This window comes from Notolabrus celidotus, chromosome 11 (assembly GCF_009762535.1).
Source record: "Notolabrus celidotus isolate fNotCel1 chromosome 11, fNotCel1.pri, whole genome shotgun sequence".
NCBI lineage: Eukaryota > Metazoa > Chordata > Actinopteri > Labriformes > Labridae > Notolabrus > Notolabrus celidotus.
The window spans coordinates 4,692,165-4,710,840 of record NC_048282.1 but is presented as its reverse complement, the minus strand read 5'-3'; the positions used below and the strand labels follow the sequence as shown (position 1 = coordinate 4,710,840).

Genomic DNA, 18,676 nt, shown 5'->3' with positions numbered 1-18,676 from the left:
TGTTTTGGTTTAAACAGCGACGCTGTTAACTGGAGACTTTCAGCCGGATGCATCCCTCATAAACGTCTTTAGACGATCATTAAATATCTGATGAGGATATTTTGAAATCTTAATAAAAACTAAACTAGTTTGCATTCCCAGGAACTCCCTCTGTGTTTCAACAGCTGTGTAAACTCCACAAACACTGACACGTTCAGCTGAAGGTCTCCAGTTTACAGGGTCACTTTTAAAACCGGAACACCGGGAGAGACGCATTCACGGTGGGCTGAGAGAAGACTACTGTTACAAGCTGCTAAATCAAGAGAATCACAGCTTCTTCTTTTGAAAAGTACACACACATACAAAAAAGATAGAACAAATAAAAACTAATGAAAGAAAGAGAAATCAAGTGAATCACAGATGTGTGTGATGTTATTGTGGACGGCGGGCGGAATAAAAACACTACGGTTAATCTACCAATCAGACACGTTTAGCAGTGCAGCCCCTGCCCCCCCCCCGAAAGTCCCAGGACCTTTGAAAAGTACTACCTCCCAAGAAGGGTTTTTCAGAGGGGAGTTTATCTACCCCTGAACCAAATTTAGACCCTGGTTGCTCTGGTCGAAACGCACAAAGTTCAGGGGTAAAGTCCCTGCGGTCGAAAAACGCCATTAGATTTACGGAGACATGTCAGGAACAGATTTATAACTATGATGTCAAAGAGTAATATAAACCACAGGAGTTATCGTCTTCACCTGGCCAGAATGATAAACATTTAATCAAAAGTAATAATCTTCTGGTGTTGAGCCATGAAACATGGAGCTCAGGGACACTGAGTCCTGGAGAGTCCGCCTACCTGCAAAGGAGTCATCCCGAGCTCCTGCCCACTTCTGCCCTGAGCGATCTTCGACAGGTCGCTGACGAGGCGCTCAAAGATGTTGGCTGCGTTCAAGTCACAGTCATAGTTCACGTAGATGTCGACCACACACTGGGCATCTGGGAGGATGAATAACAAAAGTGTTTGAGTATTTCTTCAGACACAACAGATCATTCATTTTGAATACTGAACTGCTGCACAGCTCGAGGACCAACTTCTCTAATATCTGAGGAACAGAAATGCAAAACCTTTATGCTAAATGCAGCACTGCCACCTCAAACCAACGATGGCTTCACCATAAAACAACAGAGTGACATCTATACAGGGACCACCTTTTACAGCCCTCTGCAGAGCAGAAGTCTTTGTTGTGCTTTTCTTGGTGTGCACAAAATCCAGTTATTTTTGATATGTGAGAGAAATGTCATCAACTACAGATTTTAAAAAAAGCATAACTAGGATGTACTCGCTAGAGTCGTACAACATTTGATTTGAGATGAAAGATCTTATGTTTTTTTGAATTAGAATTATTATTATTATTATTATTCTATTTTCTATTTTTTCATCATAAGTATTATAACTATAAGCATGTGTGTGTGTGTGTGTGTGGTTGTGTGTGTGTGTGTGTGTGTGTGTATGTGTGTGTGTATGTGAGTGTGTGTGTGTGTGTGTGTGTGTGTATGTGTGTGTGTTTGTTTGTATGTGTGTGTGTGTGTTTTATGTGCATGTGAACGCCCTTCTTTTTTTTTTTATTTCTTCTTTCTCTCTCTACTTTAATTAATTAAATCATTTAATGTATATATAATTTTTGCTTGTTCCTTCTCTTTCCCCCTCACTTTTGAACTGACAACTTTCCAATTGCTCCAAGATCTATTGCTACTATTATATTATTATTATTATTATTATTATTATTATTATTATTATTATTATTATTATTATCTTACAGCAGTCATCTGAACTTTGTTGAAATGCCATCAGCTCTCTACAGGGATACTTTCTATTAGTTTTGCCACTGTTCTGTGTCATGTGTTGTGTATAACTTTGTTAACTGTCCTTTTGCTCATTTGTTTGTCAAGAAAATCACAAAAAAAAAAAAAATTAATTGAAAAAAAGATTTTGTGTTACTTTGATTTATTTTTAACAGCTAACATTTATTTAAAGAAGAAAACTTGTGAAATTATCGAGGTCCAGCTTGTCGGTATGTGGGGTGAGTTAATGTCTGAATAAGTCTCTTTTTCGTTTGTGTGTTGGTTTTGTGTTACTCTTAATGTAATTGTCCCCTGTGTTTTATTGTTTTATTGTCTGTTTGTTAGTTTTTGGTGTTCATGTGTACAATGTTAAATGTGAATTAAAAAAATTATACAAAAAAAATAAAGTGAGTTTGGTCCTTTTCAGTCCTGAAAAGTAGTGCTTAACCTGGTGTCAGTTCTAAAGGTGTGTGCCCTTTGAGAAGAAGAGCTGGGGTCAATTTTATACAAAAGAAAACAACCTTTCTAGCACTGATCCAAACAGTTTTTAGTGTTTTAAAAAGCTAGAACTCACTTTCACTTGTCCTACTTCCTCAAATCACAAAGTTTCTTCACATTAACATTAACATCATACCTTATCGAAAAACAACAAAGTTACTAATTAATCTTCCATCACTAATCACTACATTGTTGATGATATCAGCTCCCTTCAAGTGTAGATCCTGTGAGCCGTGCTGTTGCTGTTTGTCATGTGTTGTGTGTAACTTTGATCACCGTCTTCTTGCTTATTTGTTTCTTGCAAATTCAGTTATAATCAGTGCTGGACAGAAACAAATTGTGTTTACCATACAAACTTCATCACAGCCTTCAAAACATCAGCATCTAACCTGAGAAAGCATGTGGAGGTCTGGAGCTAACACACTGCTTTGATTCCAGAGGAACATTGTAAACTTGTCTGTGCTTGTAGTAACTTAGTTTATATTTCATGGTAGACTTTTTAGATATGAAATCATGTTTTCTAGATAAACAGAACGGAGCTGAATGTTCACCCATGCATTCTTGACTGACCTCATGCTTTGTGAAAATATTTTTTGAGATATTTTAAAAAGTACTTTGAATACTTTAAAAGCAAGTACTCCAGGATTATAACTCAAGTCAGAATCTGACTGAACAACTTTCACTTGTATTGGAGTAATGTTTGACCAGGAGGATCTATACTTTGACTTCAGTAATGAAGACTTGTACTTTGCCCACCACTGCTAATAAATAACTAACTAAAATAGTCAGAAGTTTATATCTGATGGCGTCTGATTGACAGAAAGACTGATCTCATGTCGGATCAGTGGGAAAAAAAGGTGTTAAATTGTGTGTGACCAAGGATGAGATGTCAGAGGTGATAATGGTTCAGCCACATGTATCAACAGGCCCCCCGTCTTCCTCATCATGTCAATAATAATTAATCTCAGTGCACTGTTCTGAGTGTTAATGAGTTCTGACATCTTGGTATTCAATGCACCGTGCTCTGTCATAGTTTATAAAACAGGCAGAGGAATTCTCAGAGTAGGAAATGATTAAATCAATACAATATTCTTTAAAGTCAGAGAGAGGAGAGGACTGTCCCGTCTGCTCACAGGAGTCATTATCTAAGGCTTCAATAGTAGATCATTTTGGGATCCAAAAGAGATTTCATTCACCTTCTTGTGTTGCTCAATAATAAAAAAACATCACTGTATTACATGATCAAAGGAGCTTAAGATGACTTTCTATGTCCAGGTTACTTTGACTGTTTCAGTATAAGTAATCTTGTATCATACAAACCTGCACAGATGCGTGTCAGTGTCTGGATCACCATCCACTTGTGCTCAAAGGAGCTGGTTGATGTCTCCAGGATGGTCAGAAAGATCTCCCTGAAGAAGACCTGAGGCAGGGAGGTGCAGGGGAGAGAATATGTCAAAGGTGAAATATATCAAGCTTCACAGACATGAACGTTAACACTAAAGTCTGTATAGCTATGTTTTGTACCTCTATCTGCATCTTCAGGTGGACCTTGAAGTGGGACAGCAGGGTGAGGAAGATAGCCAGTGAGAGCTCAAAGACCTCAGGCACAGAGGAGACGCCGTTTTTGGACAGCGCCACACACAGATACTGTTTGATGGCGTTGACAAACATCTCATGAGTGCGAAACACCGGCCCCGCGCCCTGCAGCACGGAGAGCAGCAGCTGCAAGGAGACTATTTTGGACCGCAATTCATGGGACCTGCAGAGAAGAGGAAATGTTTGTGCATCAGAAACACTGAAGGTTCAAATTAAAGTGCAACAGATAGACTAAATTAAAAAAAAAATATGTACAACAACAGAAATGAGTCTTAACAAAACATAAATAAGTCCCAGTAGAAGGAAAAGAGATTTTTTAGGTGTAGTGGTATTGATTTATTGAGGTTGTTTTAAATGAAGACTGGAGAGTGTTCTTTGTTAGCCCTCAGGCTCAGTTTACTGCAGCTTGTTCACACTGACTGCTTCATGGTCTAATGTTACAGTAACAAGAGACGGCAGAGGAACACTGACATGGAAAGGACCAGGTTACCTGTTGAGGCTGAAATGAAGCTTGAGGTATCTATACTTATTTTGTAGCACGATGGAAACAGGTTGGCTCAAGGGAGGCCAAAGACATATTAGGAAGGGTTTCAGAGCCTGAGTGTTCTTTGTTATATAATACATCTCAGTGTGTCAAATATTCAGAGATATTTTTGTTTTTTTAAATGCTGCCGTGATGTAAAAAAACTTGTCTGACTAAAGGCTGGTTTATACTTCTGCGTCTCCTTATACGCAGCAGGGGCTGACGCGGACATGAGCTCCACATACTTGTGCGTCGATGTGTCCGTGTCGTGCAGCAATTCTCCCCCGAAATGCTTGAGGGCAGTGCGGTCTCTCTGATAGCCGGTCGCCTGCTTCCGGCCCCGCTACGATCTCTGTTTACTTTTCCACAGAGATTCAGAGCGTGTTCTGTTAATCTACAGCTGATACATGTTGCTGTTTATCATACAGATATGATTACATGAAGAATAGAGAGGAGGAGATGAACTACACGGACGATGAGCGGGGATCCCGGAAGTGCTGAAAATGTGGGAAATACAATGCCGCCGAGCCGACCAATCACAGCGCTTTCAAACCGCGTCGATTCTACGGGTAGTTACATTTTGAAGGAGGTGCACGTCAGCTACGTGCGTAAGCCTCTGCGTAGGTACAGGAGCTGCGCGGTCCTCCGGCGTTGCCCACGCCGTTGAATTGACGCAGAAGTATAAATCAGGCTTAAGATAAGTACAGACTGTAAAGGAGCACTGATGTAAATTATTTAGCATTGAGAGGCGAGGATTAAAGAGCGCTCACTTTGGATCTGGAGGTCCGTCAGCCAGAGGCTTCATGGAGAGTTTGCAGAGAGAGCGGAACACCAGGAAAGCATCTTTCTGCAGGATGTGAGAGAAGCGGGCGGCGTTGTAGGATCCCTGAAGAGTCTCAGCATCCTGAGACAAAGAAAAAAAGTCAATGTTATCTTTCACATAAGAACAAATCAGAACCTATTGTTCCTGTGTTCCTGCGTCAGACTCTTTATATTAGCGATGACCACAATTAATCGATTATCGATTAATTGATTGTTAAGAAATTACTCGAAACACGCATTTTTGTTTTCAATTTTACGTCACGTGGAACAAACATGATGTGGTCTCATATTACACTCATCTATCAGGGAGGTGTTTGAAGTTTAAAGCATGTTTTGATGTGAATCAGCTGTTAAAGGTGTTGCGCACAGCGAAGACGCTCAGCTGGCGGCTGCGGCTGTGCGTCAGGTCTCCACGTACGCTTTTTAAAGAGGATCAATACAAAACTGCTGCCAACAACAACACAGACACGAAGGTTGACAGCTTTAAACAGGAAATTTCCCACCTTTGGATACAAAGGCAACAGGCAGGTCGGAAATTCTGGTACACTACGTTTACAGAGCAGCAACATCAGAGCCGTCTGAGCTTTTCTGCAGCTGGACTGATTATGACCCGGTTGCGCTCCTGGCTGACACCTGACCGAATACACATGTTTATTCAATAAGAACGAGTAGACAGAAAACTGGACACTGTGAGTCTGAAGTACTTTTCTGTTAGTATTATGAGCCTTCACTTTATAAGATTATGTCCGCAGAGAATATTTTAATGAGCCTGATCGTTGATATTCTGCGTGTCAAACGTGTGCCCGTATTCAATCCCGTCAGTTAGATGCATTTTTGTTGCTGTAGAAAATATTATTTAGGAGGAAAACAACCTATTTGGCCTTGTTTTTGACGTAAGAATAATAATGTTTTTTTTATCAATTAATCGATAATTGATCGTTAACATTTCCAAAAATCGATCACGGAAAATACTTAAAATGTACATCCCTACTTCATATATTAATGTTTGTGGCAGAGATTCAGATGTGGCCTGAGGACATTAGTTTGATACAGTGGTGCTCTGTTTTTTGCCGTTAGCAGGACGTTGCTCCCTGAAAGTTACTTATACTCTTTCATCCCTTTAGATACTGTTACCACTTATGCACAAATCCTCATGCATCCATCAGATTTAACACTGAATCTACACTTTTTTTTCTTTTCCATCGATTATTTCTTCATTTGATCCTTTGAGGCTTTGAATCCCTTTTATAGCACGACACCTATATTCAAAGAAGAACTTCTGTTGTTCTCAATGTAGATTATCACATGTGGTGTTTTTTTATTTCATTTCTCAATTTGTTTTGTTATTATAATTATTATTGTTATTATTATTATTATTATGAATGTATTTATTTTGTATTCATTATTATTATTATGATTATTTATTTATTTGTATGTATTATTATTTGTTCATTTATTTGTATTTATTCTTATTACTGTCTTTTTTATTGTTATTCTTATTGCTTTTTTACCTTTTCCATTTATTTATTTTTTAAATATTAGCCTATTTATCTTATTGTAGTTTCACTTTTTTTATTTTCCTTTTTTTTATTTATCTTTTATTTTAAATTAGCATTATTACTGGTTCTTTTTGTTCATTCACTTATTGTGTTTCTCATAAAAAACATCACTTGCTTTAATTGTATACATTGATATTTTGTATGTAATGTAGAAAATAAATCAAATAAACAGATCTTTGAATAAAACCTTTTTTAAAAACTGACAGAATAATGCCTCGACAAGCAGAGAAGGCTGCTGTCACCTCAGCATACTACTGAAAGTTAAACATGTTGTAACACTCCTCACCAGCATGTCCGTGGAGGAAACAGAAGAGCGGTCCTCAATGATGCCGTTCATCTGCTCTCCTCTGGCTTTGGGGGCAGACAACTCGGTCTGCTCAGGGAGAGGATGAGCTGGATTGTCACCTGCAGCAGAAGAGACCAGAATGGACTTGATGTCATGAAGCTTGGTGACACATTCAAAGAGACAGAACACACTAACACAGGTCTGTTCCTACCTGTCCCACTGTTTGTTTGCTCTGTCTGCAGCTCTCTCTCCTCTCCCTCTGTCACTGTTGATTCTGTCTGATTGGGACTGCTCTCTGGTTTGTCCCCTTCCTCAGCTGGCTGTTCGGCTTCAGGAAGCGTCTCTGCTGCTTCATCTTCAAACACTGAATCTGCTGCAGATAACAAAGAGAAGATTAAAGAAGCTAATATTTGGAGTCTGGCAAAGGAGTTACACCTTCAGTCCTGATGAAATATAAGAAATATCACATTTAAACTGAAAGCTGGAGACACGTGTCGGCACATACCACTTGACGGTGTGACCTGCTCTGATTCTCCATTCACTGGAGCGCTGCCTTCCTTCTGTTCTCCATTGACTGACGGTGTGTCGGGTGCTTGTTCCAGGTGCAGGTCGGAGACAGGTGGAGGGGGCGTGGAGCTACTGTTGTTGGTGTTCGTGAGGTCGGGAGAACTGGCTGCTGGTGACGGGGAATTCTGAAGCTCTGGAGTCGGCGTCCGGTCGGAACGTGGAGAGCCAGATCTCCTACTACCTGGGACTGGGGATGGGTTTTGCTGTGGTAGACGGAGTCGGTCCTTCTCCTGCTCTTGAGCCTCCAGAGCCTGAAGAGGAAGACAGAGACAAAAAGACAGTTAAAGGAGATGTTTTATTCAAGATGGTTTAATGAGATGTTGATGAAAATACTGACATTGGCTCCCAGTGATGTGTCTCTGATCCCAAAATACATCGACAAAAGCTAAATCCCCATTATATTGTTGCTAAGAAATGCAGAAGTCAACAGCTGTGACTTTGATTAATACATAAACAAACTAATAAATCCCCCCCCTAAAGGCCAGCCAGTTAAATCAAAAGCAGACTGCAGAGCACAAAGCCTTCGACTCCTCCTCAGCTGTATGGACAGATATAAAGCAGCGATGGTATCAATGTTAAAGTGAACTTACAGCCTGGTTTTCCATGCGCGTAAAGATGACATTGAGCATCTGTGTGAGTGTGGCCTTGGCAGTGGTCTGGTTGATGAGGTTGCGGCTGGCCAGGTAGATGTTGTAGCAGGTCCTGACGGTGAGCAGCACGGTGCCTTCATGGATCTCTATGTGCGGGGAGGTCACCGCCGTCAGCAGGGCCTGAACACAGAGAGAAGGAAGTCAACACTTTACCAGACAACATGTTGAACTTAAAGCCTCTGGGAACCCAAATCAACAAAAATGTTCTGCCTATGATATTTCAGACCATATGTAAATACTAAAAACTATGTAAAAATATTAGAACTCAACTTCGATCAATTTTTCAAATATGTTCAATTACATTTTTTAACACGTTTTCACACTGGCTTTTAAGGGGGCTGATTTAACCTGATATTTATTACGTAATAAATATCCAACCAATCAGAAATGAGACACTGAGTCACGTGCACACATGTTCAACAAAGCTACTCCGCTCCTGCTCAGACCGTCTTCTGTCCACTAACTTTCCCCAGGACCGGATCACTAACTTTCCTCAGGACCTCTTCACTAACTTTCCCCAGGACCGGATCACTAACTTTCCCCAGGACCGGATCACTAACTTTCCCCAGGACCGGATCACTAACTTTCCTCAGGACCGGATCACCAACTTTCAGACTTTTTAGACAAACAGCTCCGTCTGACATCTGGAGCCGAGCTCCTCTGCGTGCACATACTACACTTCAGCCTCTGAAGATTTCAGATTCTGAAGTATTTTATGACTCAGCACTCAGAGACCATTTGAAATGAATAATTTTCAGATTCTGGAGTTTTGATGTCTTTAGATTCAGAGTCAGACAGCTCAAACATGCAGGCTGTGAACTCTCTCTTGACCTGTCAATCAACGAGTTAGGCCACACCCACATAGTCCTGAAAAATGCTCTAACCTGTTAAGAGTTTTACACATTACATTTTGATATTCTATGTGAATTTTAAATATTCCATTTAGGTTTCTAGGGCCTTTAAAAGGGCGCTGGGTCTGCTGAATCACCACCTCACTTCCTCCTTATGTTTCACATAAAGCCTGATGAAGCAGATGCTTGGTGCCTAATTCATCTGTTTGTTTGCATTTTGATGTTGACACCTTAAAGCTGAGTTCAAATGTGTATAGATCAGTCAAAATAGACCACACAGACACCAAGGTCTGCCAACAGATGCTGTTAACCCGTCATATAAATCTTTTGTCAACAGTGATAAACCTGTGTGTGCCTTCTAACAGGAAGGACTTTGTCTACTTGAACCAACCAGGATGTGTATTTCATTCACTAAGAGGAAGCTTCAGGCGGCAGCAGTCATGAATCATGCTCACTGAACAAACACAAGCCAGGTTAACAAGTAACAAGCTGGAAATGTGCAGTGATGTGAGAAAAAGCTTTTGAAATATGGTTAAGAGGTCAATACTCAAGGTGAGTTTAACAATTAAGATACAAATTAAACCGGAAATACTTTGTCACAAATCCAAAAATTATAATAGTGGCATTTAGACGGCATTTAAAAGTAACTAACATCTAGGAATGTAAGGATATATCACAAGACAGTATAAAAACGATCCAAATAAGGGTGGATTAAAATAGATTCAACAAAATTTGTATTTGGATATTATTGTTAAACAGTAGAAGGTGCTATCTGCATTTCACTCCACTTGTTTAACATCATGAAGTCTCTTGTCACTGAGTTGAGCGTAACAGACATGGTGACAGCAGGTGAAGACTGAGCAGGTCAGGATGCACCTTTGTGTTTACAGTCTGAGGTACGGCAGCATTTTGTCTTACCCTGATATTCCTGAAGAAAAACATGTCAACTCACAGCCAGGAGCATAAGCTGCACTTTAGTTTATTTAAAGAGATTGACCTTATTTGTTTTATTATTTAATATTTTCATTTGGGAATCTTTCACTTTCCATTTCTTTATAATTGTTCTGAAATTTTCCAACAAGGTATTTTTTTTCGTACGGTCTTTTTAAGGTTTTTTGCAAGGTGCTGAAAAAAAGTGTGCAGTGGTTTTATTTGAGTTACAACACACCTTAAAAATGAAAAAGGATTACTTTGTTTACAAAGGAATATAAGAGAACAAATATATGTTGCAACTGTCCATAGAATTGAAATGAAATAATAGTTATTTAAATTTTGAGATCAATCCAGTTTTCTTGAAAATCATTAGAGAATCGTGAGTGAATCATATCGTCAACCAAAAATCAGGATTTGAATCGAATCGTGGGTTGAGTGTATCCTTTGTTACGACTGTGGTCGTAATTTCTGTGTTGTTATTTCTACTGAGAGCGTGTCTGTGTTGGATGTTGCATGTTTTGTCTTATACAGGTGCGCTCATTGTTCATTGGACTTCAGCTCGACAGCTGATAGTCTGGGACGGAGGTCTTTCCCCTATATCTACTAAGCAATTCACCCTGAAGGTAATTTAGTTCCCTCTTGAGTTGTTATAGTTCAATATAATTTACACAAGTAAATCATTTAATTTTCATACTTGTTTTTGTGGCTGCTTGGGACTTGGGGGAAATGGGTCTTTTCAGCCACCCCTAGACCGGGCATAACACCTTACATCCCTACTAATATCTAAACAAAGAAAAAGATGAGGATATATCAATGCAGCTTCTCTGTTCTCTAAGTCCAATAAGGTGAAACACAACCAGTCAAAAAGAGCTGATATTTTCAGACAATCCTGCAGCAAGAAATTAACTGACCAGTGAGTTTGAACACAATCACAGCATTAGTTGTTTTTTTGATGATAGAAAAATAAATATGCACCAATCAGAGGCTTTCTCAGGCTGACAGTGTGATCAAACAGGCATCGCATCTGCCTCCAAACTGAATTCCTCCACCTCTGTGAACTCCGACTGAAAGCTCCCAATGAGCCTCAAACAAACAACAACACTGACAGCTGGAGCGTCTGAAAGCTGCCAGATGCGATGCGTGGCACCGGACGCACCTTGATGATCTGTAGCTGGACTCCCTCGTCAGTCTGTGGACCCTGGAAGCAGTTGCAGATGGTTTCCACCAGCCGGTCGATCAGCCTCTTACCCGGTGTTCGGCTGTCGGGGGCATTGCCTGTGATGTGGCCATACGCGATCAGCTTCTACAGAGGAGAAAGAGAGCACACAGTGAGGAGTTTGTTTCTAGAGGAGTGTCTTGTTTGAAAGTTGTGGAATATGATGCACAGGATTCAATGCTCACACAGGATTTTGATTTTATTTGTATTTACTTGGCTCTGCTTCCCATGTCTTCTAATATCTATCTGCAGACTCTTATTGTTGTGTGTTGGGTGGTGGAGCTGTTAGGGTCCAGGTGCTAGAGTAGGTAGTATCGCTGTTGTCACTACCTGGAGCTTTCATGAACAGAGCCTGGGTCCGTTGAACATGGCAGTACTGTACGAGTTGGGTTATTAAATTGGGGTGTTCTACTAGTGGATCTGATGGACAGTGGGAGCTGACATTGAGGGGGGTCACTCTGGGACGCTAAAGCTAACTGTTGAGCCTCTCTGAGGTGTCGTGGGCCGAAATAAAGGAAACCTCAGTGAAGAGAGGAGCCCACTTGATGACCCCAGCGATATGCTGGCTCTCGCTACCTATCTGTTCTTTCTATCTTATGGCCAAATTCTTCCAGATCCGTGTCCGGTCCATCTCCGATCTGTCACAGCACCGGATCTGATGGTTTCTATTCTACTTATCAATCTCAACAGAGCAGAAGGAGCGGGACAGGAAGTCAGGTTTCACCAAAAAAAAATGAAAACATCCGGTTAATTTTCAGAATAAAACACTCTGTGTTATCACCAGATCGTATTTAACTTAACTACAACAACAACTGTCATGATGCGCGGAGGAAGGGCTGGAATCATCAAGTCAGAGGTTTTCAGAGGACCAGAAAGACAACATGGATGAGGAGAGGAGGAGGAGAATCCTTGATTCAGAAATTACTGCAGGAAAACCTCGGTCACATGACTCCAGCTGTCCGTCGGTCCTGCTCTGTGCTGCGTTCTGAACACACAACCGATGGGTGTTGACGGATGAGAAAGCACGGAGCTGGACTACAGCGGATCGGAGACTGACCAGACACGGATCTGGTGGAAGTCTCGTGTCAGGCTTTGGGGGACATCAGGAGCCATGGGGTGGGCTACTAAAATATCAGTAAAGGGCATAGTGGGTCGGGTTTCTTCACTGAGCGCTCATCCTTTCTTTCAGCACAGGTACCGTGTGTTTATCTCAAATGTAAGTTTATCTGAGTTGTGTTTGTGTGTTTGCTTTGTCGGGAGTACGTTTGTGAGAAAAAAAAAAACAGAGGCACGTTTTGTGTGCCTTAGAATGCTCATTAAGGCTCACATCAAACAAGTTGTGCTCATTTTAAAAGTGACAGAAATGGAGGGAACAGCCTGAGGAGTCGTCATATTGAGTGTAATGTATAGGAAGTCAAGCAAGACAAATAAAACTGGATCCTACACTTCCTTTAATGCTCACTCAAATCCTGAGACACTCACTTGCGGTCACTGTCAATGCCTAGTGCTAACATACCAATGCTAACATCCTGCTACATACTTGTTGTCTCGAGGCGAGTGCAGATATGACACGGGGTCGTAACATATTTCATTGGAGAAGAGTAGATCTTTAAAAACAAGCGACCAAACAGTATGTTTTAAATTGATTGAATGCCCCTAGAGTAACAGAATAGTATTAATATTAATTAACTGCATCGTTATAAACAAATTCAGCTGGTTTAATGAATAAAACATGAAGCATTAAAACTGTAACAATGAGATGAGATAAACAGGCTCATAGGGGTTTAAGATCTAATAAGATAACAGAGCAGGATTCAGGTTTTAACAGTGTAGAGCTGGGCGATATTGAAAAAGATGCTACCATGTTAACATTTTGAATATAAGTCGGTATTGATAATTATCACGATAAACATCAAATCATTATTTCAATTGAGTTTCAAGTCAGATTATTGCTCCTGAGTGACAGTTGAAGACAGTTTGTTAGTTTGTATCTGGATTCAGTTTTCTGATGAACTTCTTGAATCCATCATTTCTGACGGAGCTAACAGGAAGCAGGTCTTTAATATAAGATGAGACTTTTGTGAAGATTTAGTTTGTAGATTCTCATTTTTCTCAGATTGAGTTAGTTGTACATTTGATTTAAATGTACAACTCATGCCTTTAAGCCCCGTCTACCTCTTACTCTGCGACATGATTGGCTGTTCAATGCTGTCGTCTTATTCTATTCAGTTTAATGTTGGGTGGCAACTAGCGTTTAAGACACATTAGCGCCCCCTCTCTTTCCAGTGGTGGGGTGTGTGTGTGTGTGTGTGTGCGTGCGTGTGCGTGCGTGTGTGTGTGTGTGTTTTATCTCCCTGCCCTAAGAGTGCACTTCATGGATTGTAACATACTTGCTCAGAAAATTGAGGCTAATATGTAAAGCTACTTAGGGATTACTACAGAGGAAGCACAGTGTACATGTGAGTGAAATGTAGAGCCACTGTATGCAACAGGTGTAGCAAGATTTAATCCCCCCAACCACAACCAGATAAGAAATACAACCAAATGAGAAACAGACAGTGTTTGTTTGTGTTTTGTGTTTGTGTTGTGTGTGTGTGTGTGTGTGTGTGTGTGTGTGTGGTGTGTGTGTGTGTGTGTGTGTGTGTGTGTGTCTGTGAATACTAACCTGCAGACAGTCCAGAGATGTGCTCACTATCCGGGGGGATTTTGACTGACAGGCCAGCTCGAAAGGCAGCACGTATTTATCAGCCTCGATGTAGTTGGCTCTGGGTGCAACCACCGTGCCATCCCTGCAGAGGAGAGGAGAGGAGAGGAGAGGAGAGGAGAGGAGAGGAGAGGAGAGGAGAGGAGAGGAGAGGAGAGGAGAGGAGAGGAGAGGAGAGGAGAGGAGAGGAGAGGAGAGGAGAGGAGAGGAGAGGAAACAGCTGTGTGAGCTTGAAATGACTGCAGCAGCTTGTTGTAAACACTGTTCATAAAACAGTGAAACAGACGTAAAGCCCTCACAGTGACTCCAGTAGATGATGAGACTTCATAACACTTACTGTACGTTTCCATGCAGAGCGTTTGTTTTTCATGCAGAGTTGTTAACCTCGTCATTAAGGTGACAGCTCGCCTGAAGCAGCAGAACCTGCAGGCTACTTAAAGTGCAGCTGATTTACTCCAAAGAAGCAGTAATAAGAGCAGCAGATCACTTTAGTCACAAATCACAGTGAGCAGCTGGGGTTTACTGCAGACTGCTTCAGGGCGAACTTCACCTCAACTCTTTCCCTCTAACCATAAAGACAGAGAAGAAAGACTGCTGCTGAGCACTCATTCATTCAAACACATCCAAACACATTCAAACACTCAGGAGAAAGGTTGGAGCCAAAACAGTACTTACTTTTGTTTCTCAAGCTCGGCCTTGATCTCATCTGTGGAAGGAGACACAGATTAAATGTTATCCAAGTCCGAACTTTGACCTTTCAGCTCTCTGCAGTGTGACTTTTCCTGACTAGGTGAATCACACATCAGTGTTAAGAGGTACTGTCATTATAATTAGTAGAAAAGTAAAACTAGGGGTTTGAAGATAGCTTCGTTTACTGAGCAGGATGTAATCTGAGACTTTGACTATCTCTTATCTGTAATCATCCCTCAAATCTGTAGTCTTAACCCATGCATAACAACCCTTACTTAATCATGTTATACTCCCCTGATCTGTTCAAAGTTATACACACACTACCATGTGTTGCATATTTGGCTACACAGTGACTAATGGCGTGTTGGACTCAGCCGGATGTGACCGACCAAAACCTCCACATTCACATGCACCATTGAAGAAAATACAACTGAGCTTGTCTTTAACAAAGCGGCCGAATAAGAGGAAATTACAGAGGAAATCAACTTGTGCAACATTCACCAGAAATGTCACAATCGCAGCTGTAGGGATGATAATGTGTCAGATCAAAAATGTCAGCTTAGTTTGTTTCTCTGCGGTGCTCAACAACTGGTTTCTCTCCACAGCATGCCTGATTAATCACGGAGGCTACAGATGATAAGGTCTACAATCCACAGCATAACATCTTAGATATTCAGCCGTATGGTGTCTCTCAAACTCCCTACAGACGCACATAAAGTAGTGCAGATTAGTGTCGTGAGGGGTGAAAAGGGAGTGTTGTGTTCTATCAGTGTCATGAATAATGAGAGAGTGTCGCTGACAGACGGGGACAGAGCTGTTCAAACACACAGCAACTTGTTTGGCCACTTCACACAGTGACATTTATTCCTTTAGAGCGGTACCTGAAGCACCTGTATCAGAACTAAGAGAGGTGAGGTATCCTAAACACCTTCATATTAAAGCCACATGTTTGTGATAGTGCCTGAGGATCACACGCCTAATGTAAACAAGGTAAAGTGTGACATTTCATTCAGGTGTTCAATAACAGCATGACAAACAGGTGTGTGTAAATGGGCAGGGCAAGCTGAAGCAGAAATATAAGCATCATAATACCCAGTGGTGGACAAAGTACACAGCTTCATTACGGAAGTCAAAGTATAGATCCTCCTGTTCAAATATTACTCCAATACAAGTGAAAGTTGTTCAGTCAGATTATGATGAGTTAAAGTCCTGGAGTACTTGCTTTTAAAATACTGAAGTATTAAAGTACTTCTTAAAATATCTCTAAACATTGTTCTTTCACAAAGCATGATGGCAGTCAAGAATACATAGGAGTACATTCTGTTACATCATGTTTATTTAGAAACCATTACTTAAAATCTCTAAAAAGTATACCATGGAATAAAAACAGACACTAAGTTACTCCAAGCACAGACACCTTAGTTTGAAATGTTAATCTGGAATGAAACAAACGTTACATAGCTCAACACGCTCTCTCAGGTTGGACAGTGAATGTTTGTTTGTTTGAGCAGAGTGGGAAACAGGGAGAACATTTCAAACTATACGTATCATTCTTCATTTCAAAAACCTCTAACACGAGCTGAAGATATGACCATGGGAGCTCAGGTGGAGAATTATAGCCATCATTACCACCTCTACATGAACTGCCTGATCTGAGTGAAATCTGCTCCTTGTTTGCTCCACGTTCAAACTGTGGAGACGCACGATATACAGGTACGACTAAACCACTGAGACAAACAGAACTACACAAACACAGTTTACTGTCTTAGGATCAGATTTCAGAAAGAGAAGAACAATCATGAGCTGACTTCAAAACAAAAGTAGTGAGTTACTAGAACATTGATAGTAATGTGGTGGATTAAAAAGTATATTTGTCTTCTAAATGTAGTAAAAGTAATAAGTTTCCTCTAAAAATAATACTCATGTAAAGTACAGATACTCAAAACATGTACTTAAGTACAGTACTCAAGTTCATTTACTCTGTTACTGTCCACCACTGATGATACCACAATGAAGTGATCAACCTGGTGTGTGTTTGTGTGTAACACTATCTGTGATGGTGCTGAATGGAAAGCAGGGACGTCAGAGCATCCTGGAGTTAGGTGGCTTGTGTGTCTGGGTGCAGAGCATGACCATAGAGCAGGACCATAGAGCAGGACCACAGAGCAGGACCACAGAGCAGGACCACAGAGAAGTTCTGGGCTGCCTGGCTCTGAAGTGACAGTGCCGGTCTGGCTCTGGTCTGTCTGGGTGCAGAGCAGGTCTGGTCTGTCTGGGTGACAGTGCCGATCTTGCTCTGGTCTGGCTTGGTGACAGAGTAGGTCTGGCTCTGGTCTGTCTCTGGTCTGGCTGTCTGACAATGCTACGTACAGCACAGGGATTGGTCTGTTTGGCTAGCTAACCTAGCTAAAGACAGCTACCTGTGCGCGTGTTTACCTGCCTGTTCTGACAGAGTTGTGAGGACATTATGTTCACATTATAAAGCTAACACACCAGGTGGAGGTTGTGTTCACACACAATAAACAAACTCTACCTGTAACACCTGTGAAGAGACAAACACACGACAACGGCCATCACATGCTAACGCTAACGCTAGCTAGCAGACTGTAGTCTCTTAAAAAGGCCAGACTCGACTTCACTGTTTAATGTAACACTAACTAAAAGCCTCTTCTTCCTCCTGTACCAAACAAATCCACCTACCGAGCGCCACCTGACAGGCCTTCCTGAGCTGGTTGTGCTGGCTCCTCTTCACCTCCTTGTCGGACAGGATCTTCTCCAGCGCCCTGGACAGAAACATGCTCTTGGTTCTGGTGTTCTCCGCCTTGGACTGCAGGTTCAGCTGTGTTTGGGGGGGCCTCTGTGGTCTCTGCTGCATCTCTCGGTCTGGGTGTCGCTCCTCTCTCAGGCCGTCATCCTCGGCCTGGCCCTGCTAACAGGCAGGTGACGGGGGAAGCTAAGGAAAGCCAGGCTCTCGGTGACAGTCCGGTTAGAGAGTCAGCCTCAGTTCAGCGCCGCCATGCTGGTTACACGTCATCACGTCACGTGACGCTCAGCTGGCTGGGTGTTGACCATCAACAGATCAGCTCACAGGGGGGCACAGGTGAGTCCTGAAGGGAGTCCTAAAGTCAAATCCTCGTATTTTATGGTAACAAGTTAAATAAAATACACAATAAAAATATTTACATCAATTTAATAATTAAAGCGCCCTTAAATAATATACAGTGTCACAAACATCCAGCAGATGGCGCCTAAAAACCACTAAAACCATTGCTATGTACTGTACCTGAGGAACAGATACATGCAGTACTTCTTTAATCCTTTGTAGAAAATATCAGTTACAGCAGAAATAATCACACGACTCTACATCCTACGGAAGCCGTAGAAGGACATGATTAAATTCACTTTATTCTCTCAAGATAACAAGAAATAAGACCAGAAAACTGAGAAAAACACATTTATTGACATCCACCTCACTTTTCTCAACACTATAAGCACAAACCCCAATTTTCAAACTACATTCACCAAACCTCTGACTCTTCTTGCAAAAGCAAACAATGTTGTCAGATCATACCCCGAGTCAATCAAAATTAAATACAATACTGAGCAGTCATTACACACTACACCAAAAACTGAAAACACAATGCTCAGGACATGAAGCTGCAGAAATAATGTTTACTGTTCACAGTAGGCTCAATGAATGTAGCACCCAAATACAGTCAAAATAAAGTAAACACACATATAAATGGGAAGCACATTACAGTGTAATCCACAAAATCAAACTGAAGTGCTTACAGTATCTACGATCATTCAGCCACAGCATCAGGTCTACGTACTGGGTCAGGCCACAGGACTTCACCCACATCACAGGCCACATTCTCCCTGGCCAGGCAACAGGGGAAAAAAACCTGGCATTCCGGATCCAGGCTTATATTGGTTTCCTCACATCATTAGCCACGTGTGATC

At 41.3% G+C, this 18,676-nt stretch overlaps 1 protein-coding gene across 2 annotated transcripts in view; it reads right to left on the bottom strand.

Annotated features, from left to right (window-relative positions):
• Positions 1–17,755, bottom strand: part of arfgef2 (ADP-ribosylation factor guanine nucleotide-exchange factor 2 (brefeldin A-inhibited)) — a 42,060-nt gene extending 24,305 nt beyond the window's left edge. The window contains exons 1-12 of one of the 2 annotated variants that reach the window (XM_034696094.1): positions 17,414–17,755; positions 14,699–14,729; positions 13,985–14,108; positions 11,260–11,406; positions 8,260–8,439; positions 7,608–7,920; positions 7,314–7,475; positions 7,103–7,221; positions 5,206–5,339; positions 3,841–4,075; positions 3,637–3,736; positions 833–972 (exon numbers count right to left, since the gene is read on the bottom strand). In XM_034696094.1, coding sequence (XP_034551985.1) covers positions 833–972; positions 3,637–3,736; positions 3,841–4,075; positions 5,206–5,339; positions 7,103–7,221; positions 7,314–7,475; positions 7,608–7,920; positions 8,260–8,439; positions 11,260–11,406; positions 13,985–14,108; positions 14,699–14,729; positions 17,414–17,588 — 1,860 coding nt within the window. In that variant the 5' untranslated portion in view covers positions 17,589–17,755. The remainder of the gene's footprint in view (positions 1–832; positions 973–3,636; positions 3,737–3,840; positions 4,076–5,205; positions 5,340–7,102; positions 7,222–7,313; positions 7,476–7,607; positions 7,921–8,259; positions 8,440–11,259; positions 11,407–13,984; positions 14,109–14,698; positions 14,730–17,413) is intronic. The other variant, XM_034696095.1, reaches the window with a different exon arrangement.
• Positions 17,756–18,676: the final 921 nt, after the last annotated feature.